Source organism: Trematomus bernacchii, unplaced genomic scaffold (genome assembly GCF_902827165.1).
Source record: "Trematomus bernacchii unplaced genomic scaffold, fTreBer1.1, whole genome shotgun sequence".
NCBI lineage: Eukaryota > Metazoa > Chordata > Actinopteri > Perciformes > Nototheniidae > Trematomus > Trematomus bernacchii.
The window spans coordinates 7,903,735-7,920,260 of record NW_022987593.1 but is presented as its reverse complement, the minus strand read 5'-3'; the positions used below and the strand labels follow the sequence as shown (position 1 = coordinate 7,920,260).

The window sequence follows — 16,526 nt, the reverse complement described above, 5'->3', positions numbered from 1 at the left end:
CGCATGCCTCCACCGTCAACTGGAAAAAAGGTCTTGATGATTTCATATAAATAGAAGCATCTGGTCTCACTTCTCCCAAACACATGCATATTCATAAAGATACATTCAAACACAGTAATAATGCAAGTGTTTGGTAAATATTGAGATTATATACGAGATTATTTCTTAATGAATATTTGGATATTATTTTACTGTTGTTATAGCGGTTTCCTCTTATTTCAATACTTCAAGACTTTTCTTTATTTTACCTTTTCCGTGCAAGAGAAACATTTTTCTAAGAATTCAAGGTACCACGGGATGGGTAATTAATATGCAAACAGTCATTTTTATGTGTGAAGCATTCCTTTAACATAATGATAAATAGAACTGATCACTTTCAGTTTTAAACCATCATGTTAAAAAATAAATATTTAAAGTAGAGAAATCAGTTCAAGAAAAGGGATGCGTACTGTAGTTGAGGTCTCCTTTAATTCAAGTCTCTCCGTGTCGAAGGCCACATTGGACACGTCCAGTCGGGCGATTTTGATCTCTTTGGTCTTGCTGACAGGGTCTGCAGTCTTCTGTGCGTCAGAGGTGGAGGCGGCAGCGCTGCTATCTGTGGGAGCGGGCAGGGTTTCTTCTTCAGTGGTGCTGGTGGTCTCTAAAGGCTGGCTAGGTGAGGGGGGGTCTGAGGCTGCTGCGACCTCCTGGGCTGTAGAGGTTGGTGTGGCATCAGAAGGCTGCTGGTCTGGTGTAGCGGGTTCAGTTATGGAGGAAGACTGGTCATCTTCGGGTGCTTCTGTCTCACTCTGTTCAGGTGTTTCAGTCAGAGAAGTCTCACTCTCCAATCCAGACACCTGTTTCTCTTCAGCTTCACTCTCTTCTTCCACTTCTCCTTGTGATTCAACCTCCTGCTTCTCATCACTGTCTTCGTCTGTCTTTATCTCATGACCTTCCTGATGATCATCCTTGCCTTCATCATCGTCATCTTTAGCTTCCTCCTTTTGTCTTACCTCCTCTTCCTCTCCGGCAACTGCAGAGGCATAAGAGGACTCTTCTTGGCTATCATCAGCATCACTTGGGGGGATCTGGTCGCTGACAGAGGACATGTCAGCCAGGTCCTCGTTGAAGACGGAGTCTCCTCCTCCCTGCACACTGTTCTCCAGACAGACCGCTGACTCGGGGTACGTTTGGTCCTTATTATCGTCTTGTTCTGAAACCTCGGGCACCTCTGTATCTGCTTCATTCAAAGAGTCTTCTGGGGTGGAGGTTGATGATTCCCCTTTGATAGGTTCAGACTTGTCATCATCTGTTGCAGATGTTTGTGCATCATCACTTGCAGATGGTGTAGCAGAGTCTCTAACCCCTTCTGTTGCGTTTGTGTCATCTGCTTCGCTAACGGATGTTTGCAGATCATCGGAGCTCTTGTCAGTGGAAGTCTCCTGTTCTTCTTTATTGGTCTCTTCACTCTGTTCCTCGTTATCGTCCGTTTGTGTCACAGTCTCTTTTCCCTCATCACCTGAGCCATCCTTGGAAGACTCCTCAACAACCTGCTGCTGCTGCTGCTGCTCTTCTTCTTCTTCTTCTTCTTCTTCTTCTTCTTCGTCGTCATCATCCCTGGCCAGGATGTTGGACACGGTGATGGATGCGTGTCCACTTCCCTCAGCAGCCTCTGGTGGGCTGGAGGTAATGGTGGAGCCAGATGCCGTGTCCGGGGACTTGTGGGACAGCTCGTCCACTGTGAGCTCAATGACTGTGGAAGGGGCCGTCTCCTCTGCAGGGGTCCCGTTAACACACTCCATGGTGTCCGATCTTTGGCTGACACCAGAGATGGTTCTGATGGAGCTCATAGAGCCTGTGGACCCCTGATGCTGGTACTGACGGAACATATGGGACAGATTCTCTTTGTGCTGCTCGAAGGTCACCTGCAAACACAAAAGAGTACATGTTCAAATGTAAGAAACACTACTTGGCATTACTTAAAGGAGTTGGTCCATTATTTATTGGAGGGAAATTCCGATTTATTAAAACTTTGGTTATTTAAGTCATTTCTGAGACCTAACACAATTCTCCAAGTATTAGAACAATCTAAGAATTTGTACACAAGACAGCTTTCCAGAATATGTATACTACTTTATTTAGGTAACAAACTGAAAGTGAGTGCACAGTAAACACGACTTTGACTTCCTGGTTCAACTTGAACTTCCTGTACTAACAGTATTTGAAACTTTGACAGATGTTAACAAAGGACCTCCAAATAAATGTGGCTAACCAGGCAGCTTATTTAAAACCTGAATGACCATCTACTCGCTTATGATTCCCATTCAATCAAACCTCTTATTAAAGTTACAGTTTATTCAGATTTCAGCACATTTCTATGAACTATGATTTGTTGCTACTTATAGGAAAGCCAAAAATACACAAAACAGACCCAAGCTTCTATCAAATATATGAAAGACTGGATTTGTGTTTGAGAATGGAGAAAAGGCATCATGCAAACCTTATGAGCAATGTACTTCAAGAAGTCATTAAGATGTACCAGTGGTTTTACATACAAATAAATATCCCAAAAATGCCATTAAATATTTTCCGAAGTCATCTCATCAAATAAGCCCTCACTCTTTAAAATGATATATTTTGATTTGATTTCCATTTTATGTCCATGTGTGATATAATACCCAATTATCCCGTTTCATCTGGAAACATCAAATAATGGAAGATATTCTCAAAATGCTCTTTAGTTGTGAGTTTATTACAGTGTCTAACCACTGGGACCATTTGAGGCTAACTATTCAATATTTAAAACTTTTCCTCTCTCTTACGCGCAGCTGCCCACAGCCTATTAACCTCTATCAGTCTTCTTACATCTGATACGGGTAGACGAGACTGCTAGTCTATAACGACAATGGTCTGCAGTGGCATTTGAGGAAGAGCCCATCCATGTAAGCAGTCATAGATTAGCAGTAGATGCTATTAGTCGGTGTCTGCTAGCTGTTCTGAGTGCGTGTCCAGCATCGGCAAATCCTCCCACGCCTAATTTAAGACCCTGCATTAATCACTGGGCCTTCGAGGACAGAAAGTCAAAGATGGGTTGGGGGTGGAAGGGGGGGGTGCAACTAGACCCACTTTGCTGCTTTTTCACCTGAGGCTATTTGGACAGGAGCAGAGAGGGAAAGAGAGAGCGGAAGAAACAAAGAAAATGAGAAAGCAGAGATCAAAAGGACGAAAAAAATAAGAAATTGCAAAGCATGAAGAGGTGGAAAGTGAGTCATTGAGAGTGGAAGAAAGGAAAGGGAGAGAAAGGAGCTGATTATTTGTAATTAATTAGGCGTTATTGTTCTAAATTAGCCTGCTACACGGGTGCTCATTAATCTTCTGTAGTGGGTAGCTGTGATTGGTAATCCATAGCTGTTTTCAGAGTGCACAGCCTGCTCTAAATGCGCCCGTAGTCCGTCTCTTTCCAAGTGATCACACAGCAAGACCGTCTACCCCATTAGTTTGAGCTTAATTTGACATTTAGCATTTTAGCAATTAAAAGGCTGCATTCAGAGCACGCCGCGATGGAGTTTTGTGTGAGAACAGTGCAGAACATAACGTCATAGATTCAGGATGCAGTCTGTGCATTAAGATGATGCATGTTGGCCTTAAATGGGGCTCTGTAGCAGATCCAGTTACCATTAGACAGAGGTAGTATACGTCTGTGGTTTTTTTGAAAGTGCGGTTAGCCTCGCTACAATATATAGAAACTGCCTTGGGTGGCTAAGACATCAGCGCCGATCTAATCTAATTTCATTCTACTCCATGACTCGGCCTGGCCTCAGTGGGGTATGGGAAAATGTTATGGTAATGTACAAAAACATGGTGGGCTTTTCTAATGTGACAGGTAACATGGTATTAACTGGGCACAGAAGGAAGGGGACACACTATGATTAGCAACAAGGCATTGCCATACGTTTCCCCGCAATCTATCACAAACAGAAATAAGTCAAATGTCCTTTTTTCTCTGCAGTAAAACAATATTTGCGATCACATTTACACAACAGTCCATACGGAATTCAGTATTTCCATTCTCCTCATGACTGCTGTATAGCTGATCAGGAATAAGCAGAGTCCCCACACCACAACCTGTTTGGTGAGAGTCAGGGGGGGGGGCAAAGCGGTGATCTTGGGAGACCCCCGCCGTAGGAGCCTGGGAGTCCCCATTTAGATAAATAGATAGAGAGCGACCACAAAACAAAGGGGAAATGGGGAGGGCAGCATGGCTCTAATCCGATTAGCTAAATGCAATTCCTCCAGCAAAATCAATGTCGTCTGCTACTGCGGTGCTGGCTGGGTGGTTTTTTGCTCTTGTTCACAATATCGTTGTAAAAACATTTTTCTTCTTAGTTTTTTCCTCCCATGTGATCCAGTCATGTGTATACAGTCTTTATCTGTGACTTCTATCACAACCTTAGGAAGACAAGCGGACACAAAGGTCCTTCAGGATAACGTACACTCAACACTCATGGGGTTTTAACCACCTCATTATTATGTATTTCCCATTGAGATTTCAATATTTATTGTAGGATCACAGAATAAAAGACATCGATATACGTACTGGTGATTGTCTTTCTTTTAGAAAGTATAGACAACACTTGATGCATGGCTATTATCTAGCATTGGCTTTTCTCTCTTCCCACTTTCTGCTCCTTTGTCAACTTGTCAATGTATCTGAAAGTCTTTGTCATTAACCACAAGAACGTCTCAATAACCCTAAAGGGCAACAAAAATAAAACGCCTGGACAAACTATTCTAAGTGGAAATGGAAAAGGGTCATAAGATAAAACTAAATCCTTCCAAATATCCTCAACTTATTGAAAATACAAGTTATTTATATTTTTGTCAAATATGTGTTGGCTCATCTCTGCTCATATTCATCTCTGGTGTAAAGCGTCTGACAGGCATAATGAAGTCCGCCAGCAGAGTCTGAAGGACGGAGGGACCTTCACACCCCAATGTCTCTCTTTTGGAGATCTCCTTGTTCTCAAACTGATTTGTGTGCAGAGATGGACGAGGGGCACCTTGGGTGAGTGTGTGTGCAGAGTGGGGGGGCTGTTGTGTCAGCGTGCCCACCTGCAAGAACATCTGTCTGTTCAGAGAGACGCTTATGCAGGTACACTCACTTTCTAATGACTGACAGAGAGGGATTCACACACACACACACACACACACACAGTAACCCTATGCACACATCATAACCAGGTTGACAGTGCTTCTTGCTAATCTCTGCTTTAACAATAAAATTACATATAAAGTCTCAGGCTGATTATTAAACCATCTCAATTCATGGAACAAAAAGCTGCACTTTGACGTTGGACAGAGACAAAACATGTGGGCCGTATGGCACAGATTGAGCTTTTCTTAAGTTTCCAGCAAGGTGAAAATACAATTTTACACCTAAAGATTGATAGGACAAAAATTCAAGACATCCGAAGTAAATATAACACATATGGTCATTCTGATCACTACAACGCGACCCAAATAGAAAAATATGTAAAAACTTCAAATGTACAAGTCCAGTTACAGTGAATAAGGAGCTGAATTTCTCCAATTAAATTAGCAAAAGGCCTGAATTTCGGCAAAACAGGGAACTCATAAATGTAAATATTATACTGGTAAACTTTGATTTTTCCCATCTGCATAAAATGTGAATATGTTATTTGGGTATGCAATTCAAAATGCTAGAGAACACCCTTACCAGCAAAATGATAAAAACATCTTGATGAATGTACTGTCTACACATGCCAAACTGACAACCTTACCACAGTTGAGACAAGGGAAAATAATTCCTAAAGTCTGTGTAGATGAGAAGTGTGCAAATATGTATTTGTGAATGCATATATGCACTTATCAAGAGGCTCCCAGTGGGCTGGTTGTATTTATGAGGCCTTGTTTCTCTGATTGTTCTCACACGGTTCCGATGAATATTCAATGGGCTTGGAGAGAAGGGCTTTCTAGAGCCCAAGAGAAAAGGAGGGCAAAGAGAAAATGTACCTAGTAACTCACATTTGCACACACACACACACACTCATGCGTGCAGACACAGCCCTGAAGCAGTGGGAGGAGAGAGCAGCAGTGACAAACAGCTTCGGTGCTACAAAGGTGGCAGGAAATCTATCAAACGGGACAATAAAATTGCAATTGAGTTTCTTTAGCTTTTTTATAGCAGATGCATGGATCTTGGTGGCTAGCACCCGATGCAACTGTCTGAGTCGCAGGCGGGGTCCCTGCACTGAGCATGTGTGTGTTTCTAACACCTTACTGGAGCCAAGAAGAAACAGCATTAATCTTATGCAATTATAGGGAAAAAAGGCAATTACAGCCTGTCGAGCACAAAGAAAAATAAACAATTTCTGCACAACACCAAACTTCACACATTGCTTCGTTGCCAATTGAGACCCTTACACACTGCAGCTTTTTGAAAAAATGTAATAAGGTGATTATTTTTATTTATATATTCTTTTTATTTGTAATCTTACTGTCCAACAGATAAATTACAATGCAATGGAATTCTTCGAAGCTAAAATGTGTAATAAAAAGTGGGCAGTTCGAATTATCTCCATGTTAAAGTAATTGTATCAAATTACTATAGTCCTCGCCAAAAGAGTATTTAAATAGGGTCTGAAATTACCACCGTAAATGGTCCATTCTTCTTAATTATAGTATTTGTTTTATGATACTCAAGTTCAGCGTCACATGGCCTGAACTGCAAATTCATTCCGTGCCTGTAACATAAGGCAGAGTGTCTGACTGAAAACATTGAACTTTATTATGTGCAGATATTCGTAATTAGCAGAAACATTACTACTTCCAGTTCCAAAAATGTAAACCTAACATATTTAACAGGGTAAATTATATTTATATTGATTTATATATATATATGGTTTCATTACAAAAACCCATATATTTCTCTATACTTTGAATGAAATTAAATGAAGTCTACATCTACAAGTACTCATGTTAAACAAAGGGATAAAAGAATATATTTTGAATATTTTATTGTAATATTTAAGATAATACAGTTACGTGTGCAGACCTCTGCTATCGTACACACGTGTTATATTTTCTCCATCATTGTTTCACTGTCCCACAATGTGCCCTCAACATTTCTACCTCACACACCAAATAAAGTTCTTCGCTGCCTTTGTGTTAAATGTACTAAAACCATCATTTGTAAAAATTGTATTTTCACAGCCGGTTAGTTCTGCAGTGTTTAGAGGTGTGGAGAGCACCCAGTATAAAACACACAGCTCCTGCTAACTGTTGTCTTCCCATCCTCATGTCCCAGCAGTCTGTCTGTGCCCCCTACTGGACGCCCACGCTCACAGCAGCCACTCTGCAGCGGAGCGTCTCGTATCACAAGTACTTCCTTAACTCAGCCTTCAATCTGCCAGGCTTAAAAACCCCCCAGACCACAATCTGACACCAACCTCAATTACTTCACTGCTTTGGAACAGAGTAGCGCAATATGATATCAACAGTGCATTTTCGTAAGGAGCATTTTGAATTCAGCTTTTTGGAAATACAAAGTGCCAGAAGTTTATTTGTATCTGTGCAATGTGAAAGAGAGAGACTCTATACATAAATAAAGAGTGGAAGGGGCTGGTGGACTCATTCCCGAAGGTTTACGCTGCAACTAGCTTTTAAATTATAATCACTGTATGGCTTCCATGGCGTAATCTGATGGGCACTGAGAGGCAAGGTCCAATTACCATCCCATCCTACGCTGCAAGTTAGAAGCTCGGACGATAATGCTCTCTAATTTCTTATTTAATGAATTGCATTATGTCAGATTGAAACTAAACACATGGGTGACAGAGCTGATGGCTTTGACTGAATACCGCTGTCCGTTTGGCAGGGATCAAACTGAGGAGGAGGGCTACGGTTACAGTAATGTGGTGAATGTTTAGGCTGACAAAACTGAAGCAAGATGACAGCGTGTGTGTGTGTGTGTGCGTGTGTGTGTACAGTACAGAGAGATAAAGAGTGTGTGAGGTAAAACGAAGAGAAACAGAAATGGAAAGCAAAAAAGAAATGAAACAGATGAGGAGATGGAAGAAGATCCACAGGGAAAGATAAACAAAGCTGTGACCGAGTGTATGTGTGTGTGTGTGTGTTTGTGTGTGTGAGGCGTGCATGGATATAATGAGTGCCCTGACCTTGGAGTGTGTGATGGACAGGGTGTCCACCCAGACCCGCCAGCCACCCCACTCGTATTTGATGGCGTGGTAGAGGAGGATACGGAAGATGGCGTACACCATCTCTGTGATTTTCTGCTCCTCGCTGTTCTGAGGGTGGATGTAGCACAGAGAGAGCATCCACTCCTGCCACACGGAGCACTGCAGCAGGCTCCTGGAACAGAAAGATATGCGCCGAATATGAATCCCACTGGCATTTAAACACTGTATGTACTTCTCCATCTTGTGAAGTGGTTGAATTCTTACCTTCGGTTTTCTCGGCTGTTATTGAACAGTTTGATCATGTCCGACAGGAAGACCTTGCGCACCTCCATGCTCTCGGGGGACGGGGGTGAGGCCTTCAGCAGAGCAGCTATTACCTTCAGAATTTCTAGAAATATTAACAGAAATGTACACAATGTGTTTAGGGAAAAGGTTAGTGGAACAAAATATAAAAACTCTTGTTCGTCTGTGGTGTCCATTCCGATATTTCATACATTACACTACTGCAAGTTATTTTAAAAAGTAAAAAGTTTAGACTTAGAAACATCAAGGATTCTGCTTGGAAGTGATATTTACTTTTGGCCGCAGAAGGAGAACAAGCACAAATCAACAACTAAATCATACATTGGTCTCAACATGTGCAAATCATTGTGTCACAAACTATCTGAACTCCCAGCTGTACACACCTGAAAATCTGTGCGTGTAGTAAAAAAGAAAACAGAACAGAGGAGAATAAAAAAAAAAAAGGTCCGGGCCCCTTGATCTTTATCATACTGTAATGGGTTTGGTATTGTTTCAAACGAGAGAGCCAGAGTCTCAGGGCCTTCTGGTAGGCTTGGCTACGGTTTAACTAGGGAGACTGACTGTTTAGATGAATTATCTAGACAATGTCAGTGTCCATTTACTTTGAGTAGAGAGACGGCGGGGCTTGGATTTCACTTGTCTCTTCAGACCTTGGCGCTAACCGATGCCCCCTTGCCCCGGCAGACGGTTGTGTTGTTTCTACGCCTTAGTCACTCAAATTATGAGTCGCTGAACCTTTACCGCCAGAAAATTACCCCAGCATGTACCGGGAATGAGGATGGAGGGATGGCGTATTCCCCTTCTTTTTTTCCCCCCCATTTGCTTTGGGTTCCTTTCCCTCGAGTTAATTTGAGGGAAATGGTACTTCCTCGGTTTGTTTGATTGGCTCTGACGTTACTAAAGACTGCAATCAGGGGGCCATTTTGGGAGTTTGTCGCAGATTAAATCAAGAGAATGCACGGCAAAGGAGAAACAGACCCACCGCTCTGTGTTCCACCAGAATGTGCTCACAGGAACAAACCCGTACAAGGTTTCTGTGATATATACCGCCTGTCTAGGATGGTTGGGTAGGAGAGTTTTTAACACAACAAAGGCTTATGATAATCAATGTGTGACTACAGCAGGACCTTGTCAGATTAAGGCTGGTTGGAAGTAAACCTTGGTTGTGATTATACCGACCGCTTGGATTTCAAACTGATTAAAGCTGTTTTTGCATGTGTGTGCACAAAAGTAAAAGGGGAGATGTTTTCTTTACTTCGCTGAAATTAATACTTAACATTTCAACATATGAAAAGATTTTGTGAGCTGGCGTGAAATTAAAGGTAAGTAACGGCCTGAAAATATGAGATGGGAACACTGATCAAAGCCTGGAGTCGCTGTTTCGGCTTATTATTTCACCGCATATGAAAAATGAGCAGGCACTGTCTACTGGTAATGATGCACTGGGAGGAAAAATAAGAACTTGATTGTAAATGTGTGCGAATACATAAATACTGTATGTCTGCATCTGCAAACTATTTTATTCTTTTTTGTTATCCAAGTAATACAATTGCAATTTTATATTATGATCGATAAAATATTTAAAATCATATATCAATGAGAAAATATCAAAATAAAACACTTGATTTCATGGTAAAATGTGTTTTTTAATAAAGTTATAACACATTGAATTAAAACATTAACCCCATAAAGTGCACAAAAACACTTTATGAATATGTTATGATTTAAGCAAATTCATTAATAGAATAAACTCTAAATCCACTTTAATGTAACATTTCCCACACTGAGACGCCATCGTGATTAAATTACATGAATCTTTCTTTATATGCAAATTAATCCTGACAAAACATGATACAGTCCTTCAATAAAACTAGCATATGTGTGTACATTTGTCACGTTAAGTGTTCGCACCATCCTCATGCTAGGATTATGCATGATATCTGAGGTTCAGTTGTATGAAAATACCCTCTGGCTGCTAAATTTATGTCTTTCATTTGTTTGACTGTATATAGCGATCTCACGGTTCCATGGGGAATATCCTCAAGTGCAGTTTGGAGCAAAAAGGTATGTAGAGGGTGCGCTGCAGGGGATGATTTAGGAGAGCAGTGTGGCGCAGAGGAGGCACTTACGTGGGTTGAGAATCTTCACAGTGGAGTCGGGGTCCGGATGCTGTTTATGGATCACTTGAGTGCAGATCTGCTCAGTAAGAATCTACCGGGGGAGAGCGAGGGGATTCAAGTCATAAATATCCACATCGCTCTTAACAATAACAGAGACACAAACCACACTATGGATACACAAAGCTATGTATACGTTTCACCCTCGCGTAGTATATGGCCGAATAATTGTCGAATCAGGTTTCTGCAGGAGGACAGCCATTCAATTTATTATTTAAACTAACGCATTAAATTGTCAAGTTGAATAATAAAAATGAAACTATGAAAATTAGACTAAGACGAGGTGAGTTTAAAAGGCAACAAATTCAATATTAAGCATGCATTTCAACACACAGGTTTTTATTGTATGTCCTCGTTTTCTATAAAGATATTTTCAGCCACGTAAGCAGAGGCCTGCAGAGTGTACGTATGCAGAGGACTGACCTCAAACAGCACGTTGTAGGTTGTCATGGTGAACTTGCCGGAGTGGAGCATCAGGCGTTCAGTGAGCAGGGAGAAAAGGCCATGACTCATCATGACCTCGGGTTTCCTCCTGATCAGGAAATTAGGAGGTCAAAGGTCAGTCAGTAAAAATAATTATTTGCTAAACCACTAAACCGGAACATAATATACAAATCTGAGTTGTTATAATTGCACTGAAATACCACAACGATTCAAATGTATTTCAAATACTGATTCATAGTGAAAATGTCCCAAATACATTTTAAGAAATGACACAGACAAAATCTGGAGTTTCTGATTAGTCAAATTATTGCAGCGGTTAAAATCTGTAGAAGTATAAATCAGCGAAGCTCCAGTTGACATTTGACATGGAGGAAATGAAAAAGAGAGTCCCTGCTGACTCAGTAAAAGCAGTTCTTCAGAGGAACCTCTTCATCGCTTTCATCTCTGATCAACTCCAATTTTAGTATTGTAACTGAGCTAAAAAAAAACTGTAGAATGTTATACAGTCTCACAGTCAATCTGGCATGTGGCTCTCAAGACTTAAAAAAACCTCTTGTCAACACGGTGCTAGAGTTGTCTCTGTTACTTAAACGGCTGGTTATTAGCGAAAATTAATTGATGAACAGCTTGCAATATTACCCCGAGTGTTATTATGCATCACCAGACAAAATAAAACTGGGCATTCGGAGAGATCTGGAGCACATGGTTATAGCAAGAGCTTTTAAAGGAGCAGCACCCGATAATTGACTGCCCATTAGACAAAAAGACAGCTTCCAGTTGAGACAAACTTTTTTTTTAAATCCTCAAAATGACAATAATCTAGGGGTGGTTAAATGCATTAATATCCACTTTTTCATTTAATTTACTTAATATGCTGACAGCGAGTCCTGCAGCTCAATAGAGAACTCTCATAACCTGATCCTGATTTGGCTGTGGTATTTAAATGCAGCTGTATAATGAGAGTTTTCTGCCAACGTTAATATTTTACAATTGTTCAGTCACAAAAAGGAACTAAAAAAAGTGCAGAAAAATGTAATAAATAGATATGGAAATGAAAACATTCAGAGTGATTTCAGACATGTTATTATTTTTATTAATAACATTTGTTCCCATACGAAGGGTGTACTTTAAAAAATATAATTGTACATGTGTAATACAGACTGCACTTCATAGACATTTACCAAACTACATTTCTATACTCGGGTAATATAGTGTCAATAATTCTGTGAGTGTACTTACTTTGGTGGCAAGTGTTTCAGAAAGTATCCCATTACTTTCAGGGTCTGTACTCTAATTCCTTCACTCTTTGAGGCCAGAAGCTTGTAAATCACACTGTGAAAAAAAAATTAATAACATTACATTCAAAAATAAAATGTGTTTTTATTTATTTAACAAAAAATATATATATACATTGTTAGATAAAACTATAGTGGCACAACACTGAAGCTATGCAATAAAAACAATTCTGTGCCCAACTTTTAAATATGTACTTTGAGCAAAAACGACATTGCAAAACTGTGAAAACATTGGCAGTTTAAATAAACATAGATCATTACCGAATCCCGTTGCGCTGGTCGAAGGCCTGGACCATGGACCCCGGCTGCTCAGACATCACAGCCACCAGCAACTGCAGCACGTCCATGAGATTGTCATCCTGTGGGACAGAGAGGAAAGGACTTGAAGCTATTGTTGTGTTAACAGAGAGCACTGGGAAAAAATACTGCAATACTAATGAAGCTGAGGTGACAAAGTTATATATGACAAAACAACATGACGGCATATACTTGTGTATCATTGCTAATTATTGTTGTTGAATTTAGCAGTAGCTGTAATGTGAGAAGGAAAGGTGGTCAAAAACAGTAGAAATATTTAATGACATTACAAGCATCTAAAGAATTACAATTTGCGTTCTATGAAATGAACGGCTGCTACATGTCAGTAGGCTTTTTAGGCAATGTTGTAATCACTCTTTGATTCTTACATGGTTCACTGCCTCACTGACTGATCTGACTGATTCATTTGTTATGCATCACTCCACTCTAAACAATCCACTTCTGTCAGGACGTCTAACTGGCAGACTTGGAAAAATAACAAGGAACAGCGATCCTGCGTTTAGCAACAGGAGAAGTTAGCTATTGCTCTGCATATCAGACGGTGGGAGGACAAAGTGCAGCGCAGCAGTGTGAGGTTGCCATCTGGTGGTCAGCGCTGCAGTAACAACAGCCTACCTCATGCATGGTCAGGAGGTAGTTGAGGATACTCTGCAGCTCGTCTTCCTTCACTCCATGATCCTGGAATATAAAATTGCACAAATAACTTTACACAGAGATTATGGATATATCTGCAAAACTAATAGACAACAATTCTAAAGATGACCAGAGTTTTCTCTGATAATAATAATGTATTTTGGGGTAAATTCAATGTGGCAAAGAGGTTTTCTGTACAAGAAAAAAAAAATATCCCAAGTAATGTTCATATGATAACCAAACAGGGAGGGACATCAAATGATTATTTCACCTTAAGATAAGGAGCTGACCACAACATCATCAAGCAATATAGTTGGAGCAGTACAAAACAAAAGTCCCAGGCAATATGTATTCTCCCATCATGATATCAATATGTCATTATAATACTGTACAGTTCAGCCGCAGTTAAGATGGTTCTTAAAAGAGAGCAAATACAAATGTTTAGATATATTAACATTCATATTCATTCAATAAAACCGTCGTGCCAGTTTGTGAATAGGCATTTTTATTCTCACTAGTTTCAATAATGTTTAAATGCGGAGAAGCATCCACGTAAATGGCAGCATATTCTTTATCAATAGAAAGATGTAATGAGGGCTAAAAGCTTCAATTGCAAAGCTGACATTTGAGTTCATTATGGGATGACCTACAGTTAACAACTCTTGCTGTTGTATAAAGTGGCAACTAGTTTGCTCTTGATCATATTAATAATGCATGTTGCTGGAGCCATTGACAGTCAGAACGCAACTCCACTGTAATAAGAGCGCACCAGCGACTACATTTATTATATAAACAAAACTAATGGAACCACGAGAAGAAATAATATTGACATTCATATGTGCCAGAGTCAATAAAAGCCTGTTTTCTATTTGGTGATGGGGGGTATTGGGCCGTGACATCATCAACGTACCTTCATTATGAGCTGCTTGACAAACAACAGCAGAAAGGCTCGCAAAGAGAGGATCTCCTTCTGGTTTGGTCTCGGACCATCTGAAAAACAAAATGGCAAACGATGGCTGTTGAGAGGAGCTGACATACGAGCAAGATTCAGAAGGATAACGCAAGAAATGATAACATGATCCATCTATTTTTTGAAGCAGAGATCTGCACTTGATGCTGAAGTGTGAGCATTGGTGCAGCGTATATATTTCTGTGTGGGTCCATATTTCTGTGTACATACGAATGTTTACATGTAAAATGTTGCTTTGACTGCACGATGTGAACATATACTTCAGATGACATATCAAGTTACATCAGGAGCATGCATCACATTTTATATACAATATATGTTTCAGTGCATCCTCACCCATGCCTTTGGGCACGACTCCACTGCGGTCCTGGGGGTTGATGATCCAGTAGTAGTATTTCAGTGTGTGCATGACCTGCAGTACCGTGCCCACCCTGCGGATGGTGTTGTAGATGGTCACTGTGCTGATGAACTCCGTTGCCAGGTAAGTGTAGAGTGTCAGTTGCACCTGTACAAAGATAAAGCACATATAAAAACACACTTACACACACGAGCTCGATAGTTTGAGCGGAATAATCTGGTTTTTAGTGTGTCCCAGCTTCTGAGCCCCTGAGGGTTACAGAGTCACAGGTGGAGGGATAACCTTGAACTCTGAGCTGAACTCTGAAACACTATAAATAAAATGTAGGGCAGGATCAAACAGAGTGAGAGAGGGTGCTGACTACTGTACATAGCAACCGATATGTTACCAGGGCTATACTGAATACTGAGAACTGAAGCTATAAAGATGCATTCATAAGGTTGAAATGCACCTCCTAAATCAACAGCAGCTTCTTTTTGCATGTCTCTTTATTTGGATTCTAACTTATGTCTGCACTGTTGCAGATAAAGATTGGGCAACACTAATTTTATAAAACTATTTGCAGAAATAGATTTCACTGGTTGCTGCTTATGATTGCTCAAACTCATATGATACAAACATTTCCAACAACTCCAGATATTGTTAAGTCCTAAAGTCAAACATATTTGAAAATGATAAATGTAATAATTAAAAAATGTCATAACATGTCTTTATCCAACACAATATTCTACTTTAATGTATATGTGTTTACCGTTTCAAAAATAACATTTTCACGGCAGCCACAAAAACTGTTTGCTCTCCTGGTTAAACATTGAATCCGATGAACCACTTCTTACATTTATATTGACGTCATAAAATATTACAACAGACACAGCTGCATAAAAGAAACAAATAGACATTCTGTATAGCTGTATTGTCTACATTTATTCAACCAAATACATAAGAATGGGCTGCTGTGTGTGTGCGTGTGTTTCTGTTACCTTGGCAGGGGCATGGATCCAGATGGCGGGGTTGAACAGAATGTGGTCACACAGCTGCTTGAGCAGCAGGATGCCATTCTGCAAGTTGCTAAGGTACCTGGAAAAGGCCAGCGCAATGTCCAGGACGGGCCGCGTCACATGCACCTTGGAAGACTGGAGCACAGACGGGGGGGGGGCAGAGAGTGCGACAATAGCAGGTGAGAAAATGAGAGGGTGATATGTCAGAGAGAGGAGTCAAAGACATGCAAAGGACACATGCAGAGAAAAATGAGGAGGATCTCCTCTTCTGCCTAACAAGCACCAAGCCAGCTGTGACCTCCAAATACAGCTGAGGGAAAACAAAGTCTGGCTCATATTAAGTGTTGGTGTCGGTGTGTGCCTGTGTAAGTGTGTTTGTGGCGTTAAGGGAATCAGGCCTTATTATGCCTCTGGGTTCATTACGCAGCTACTGGTACGGCAGGATGGCTCTCTCGTGTATTTATTTTCCAGCTGAGACAATTTGTGTTTTTCTCACCTTCTCCAAAGTGTAGCCGATGACGAGAAAGCCTTTGCAGGCAAGGACTTGCTCTTGCATAGCCACTGAGTTCTTCAAGAGCTCCATCACAAAGGATAACAAAGTGCAGCTAAAAGGCAGAGATGGACAGAAGGACAAACAGAGACAAAGAGAGAGAGGGTGAGTTAGACAGTGACAATAATCTATGTAAGCTGCTGACAAAGCCCTGACTGTGAAGGGCATATCCTACATGCAATGTGATTGAATGAGGGTGTCGTGTCCCCATTGTGTTAGGAGGGCAGATTCCAGCATCACCTTGAGGGCAGCAGATTTAACAACGTTGCAAATTCATAAGCA

General features: G+C 40.7%; 1 protein-coding gene across 3 annotated transcripts in view; it reads right to left on the bottom strand.

Moving 5' to 3' along the window:
- Positions 1–16,526, bottom strand: part of lrba (LPS responsive beige-like anchor protein) — a 185,632-nt gene that overhangs the window by 131,356 nt on the left and 37,750 nt on the right. For all 3 annotated transcript variants that reach the window (XM_034130210.1, XM_034130213.1, XM_034130211.1), the window contains exons 11-22: positions 16,191–16,299; positions 15,677–15,829; positions 14,675–14,843; positions 14,279–14,358; positions 13,351–13,413; positions 12,679–12,776; positions 12,362–12,454; positions 11,102–11,210; positions 10,631–10,712; positions 8,463–8,586; positions 8,178–8,370; positions 450–1,904 (exon numbers count right to left, since the gene is read on the bottom strand). In XM_034130210.1, the coding sequence (XP_033986101.1) occupies positions 450–1,904; positions 8,178–8,370; positions 8,463–8,586; positions 10,631–10,712; positions 11,102–11,210; positions 12,362–12,454; positions 12,679–12,776; positions 13,351–13,413; positions 14,279–14,358; positions 14,675–14,843; positions 15,677–15,829; positions 16,191–16,299 (2,728 nt within the window). The remainder of the gene's footprint in view (positions 1–449; positions 1,905–8,177; positions 8,371–8,462; positions 8,587–10,630; positions 10,713–11,101; positions 11,211–12,361; positions 12,455–12,678; positions 12,777–13,350; positions 13,414–14,278; positions 14,359–14,674; positions 14,844–15,676; positions 15,830–16,190; positions 16,300–16,526) is intronic.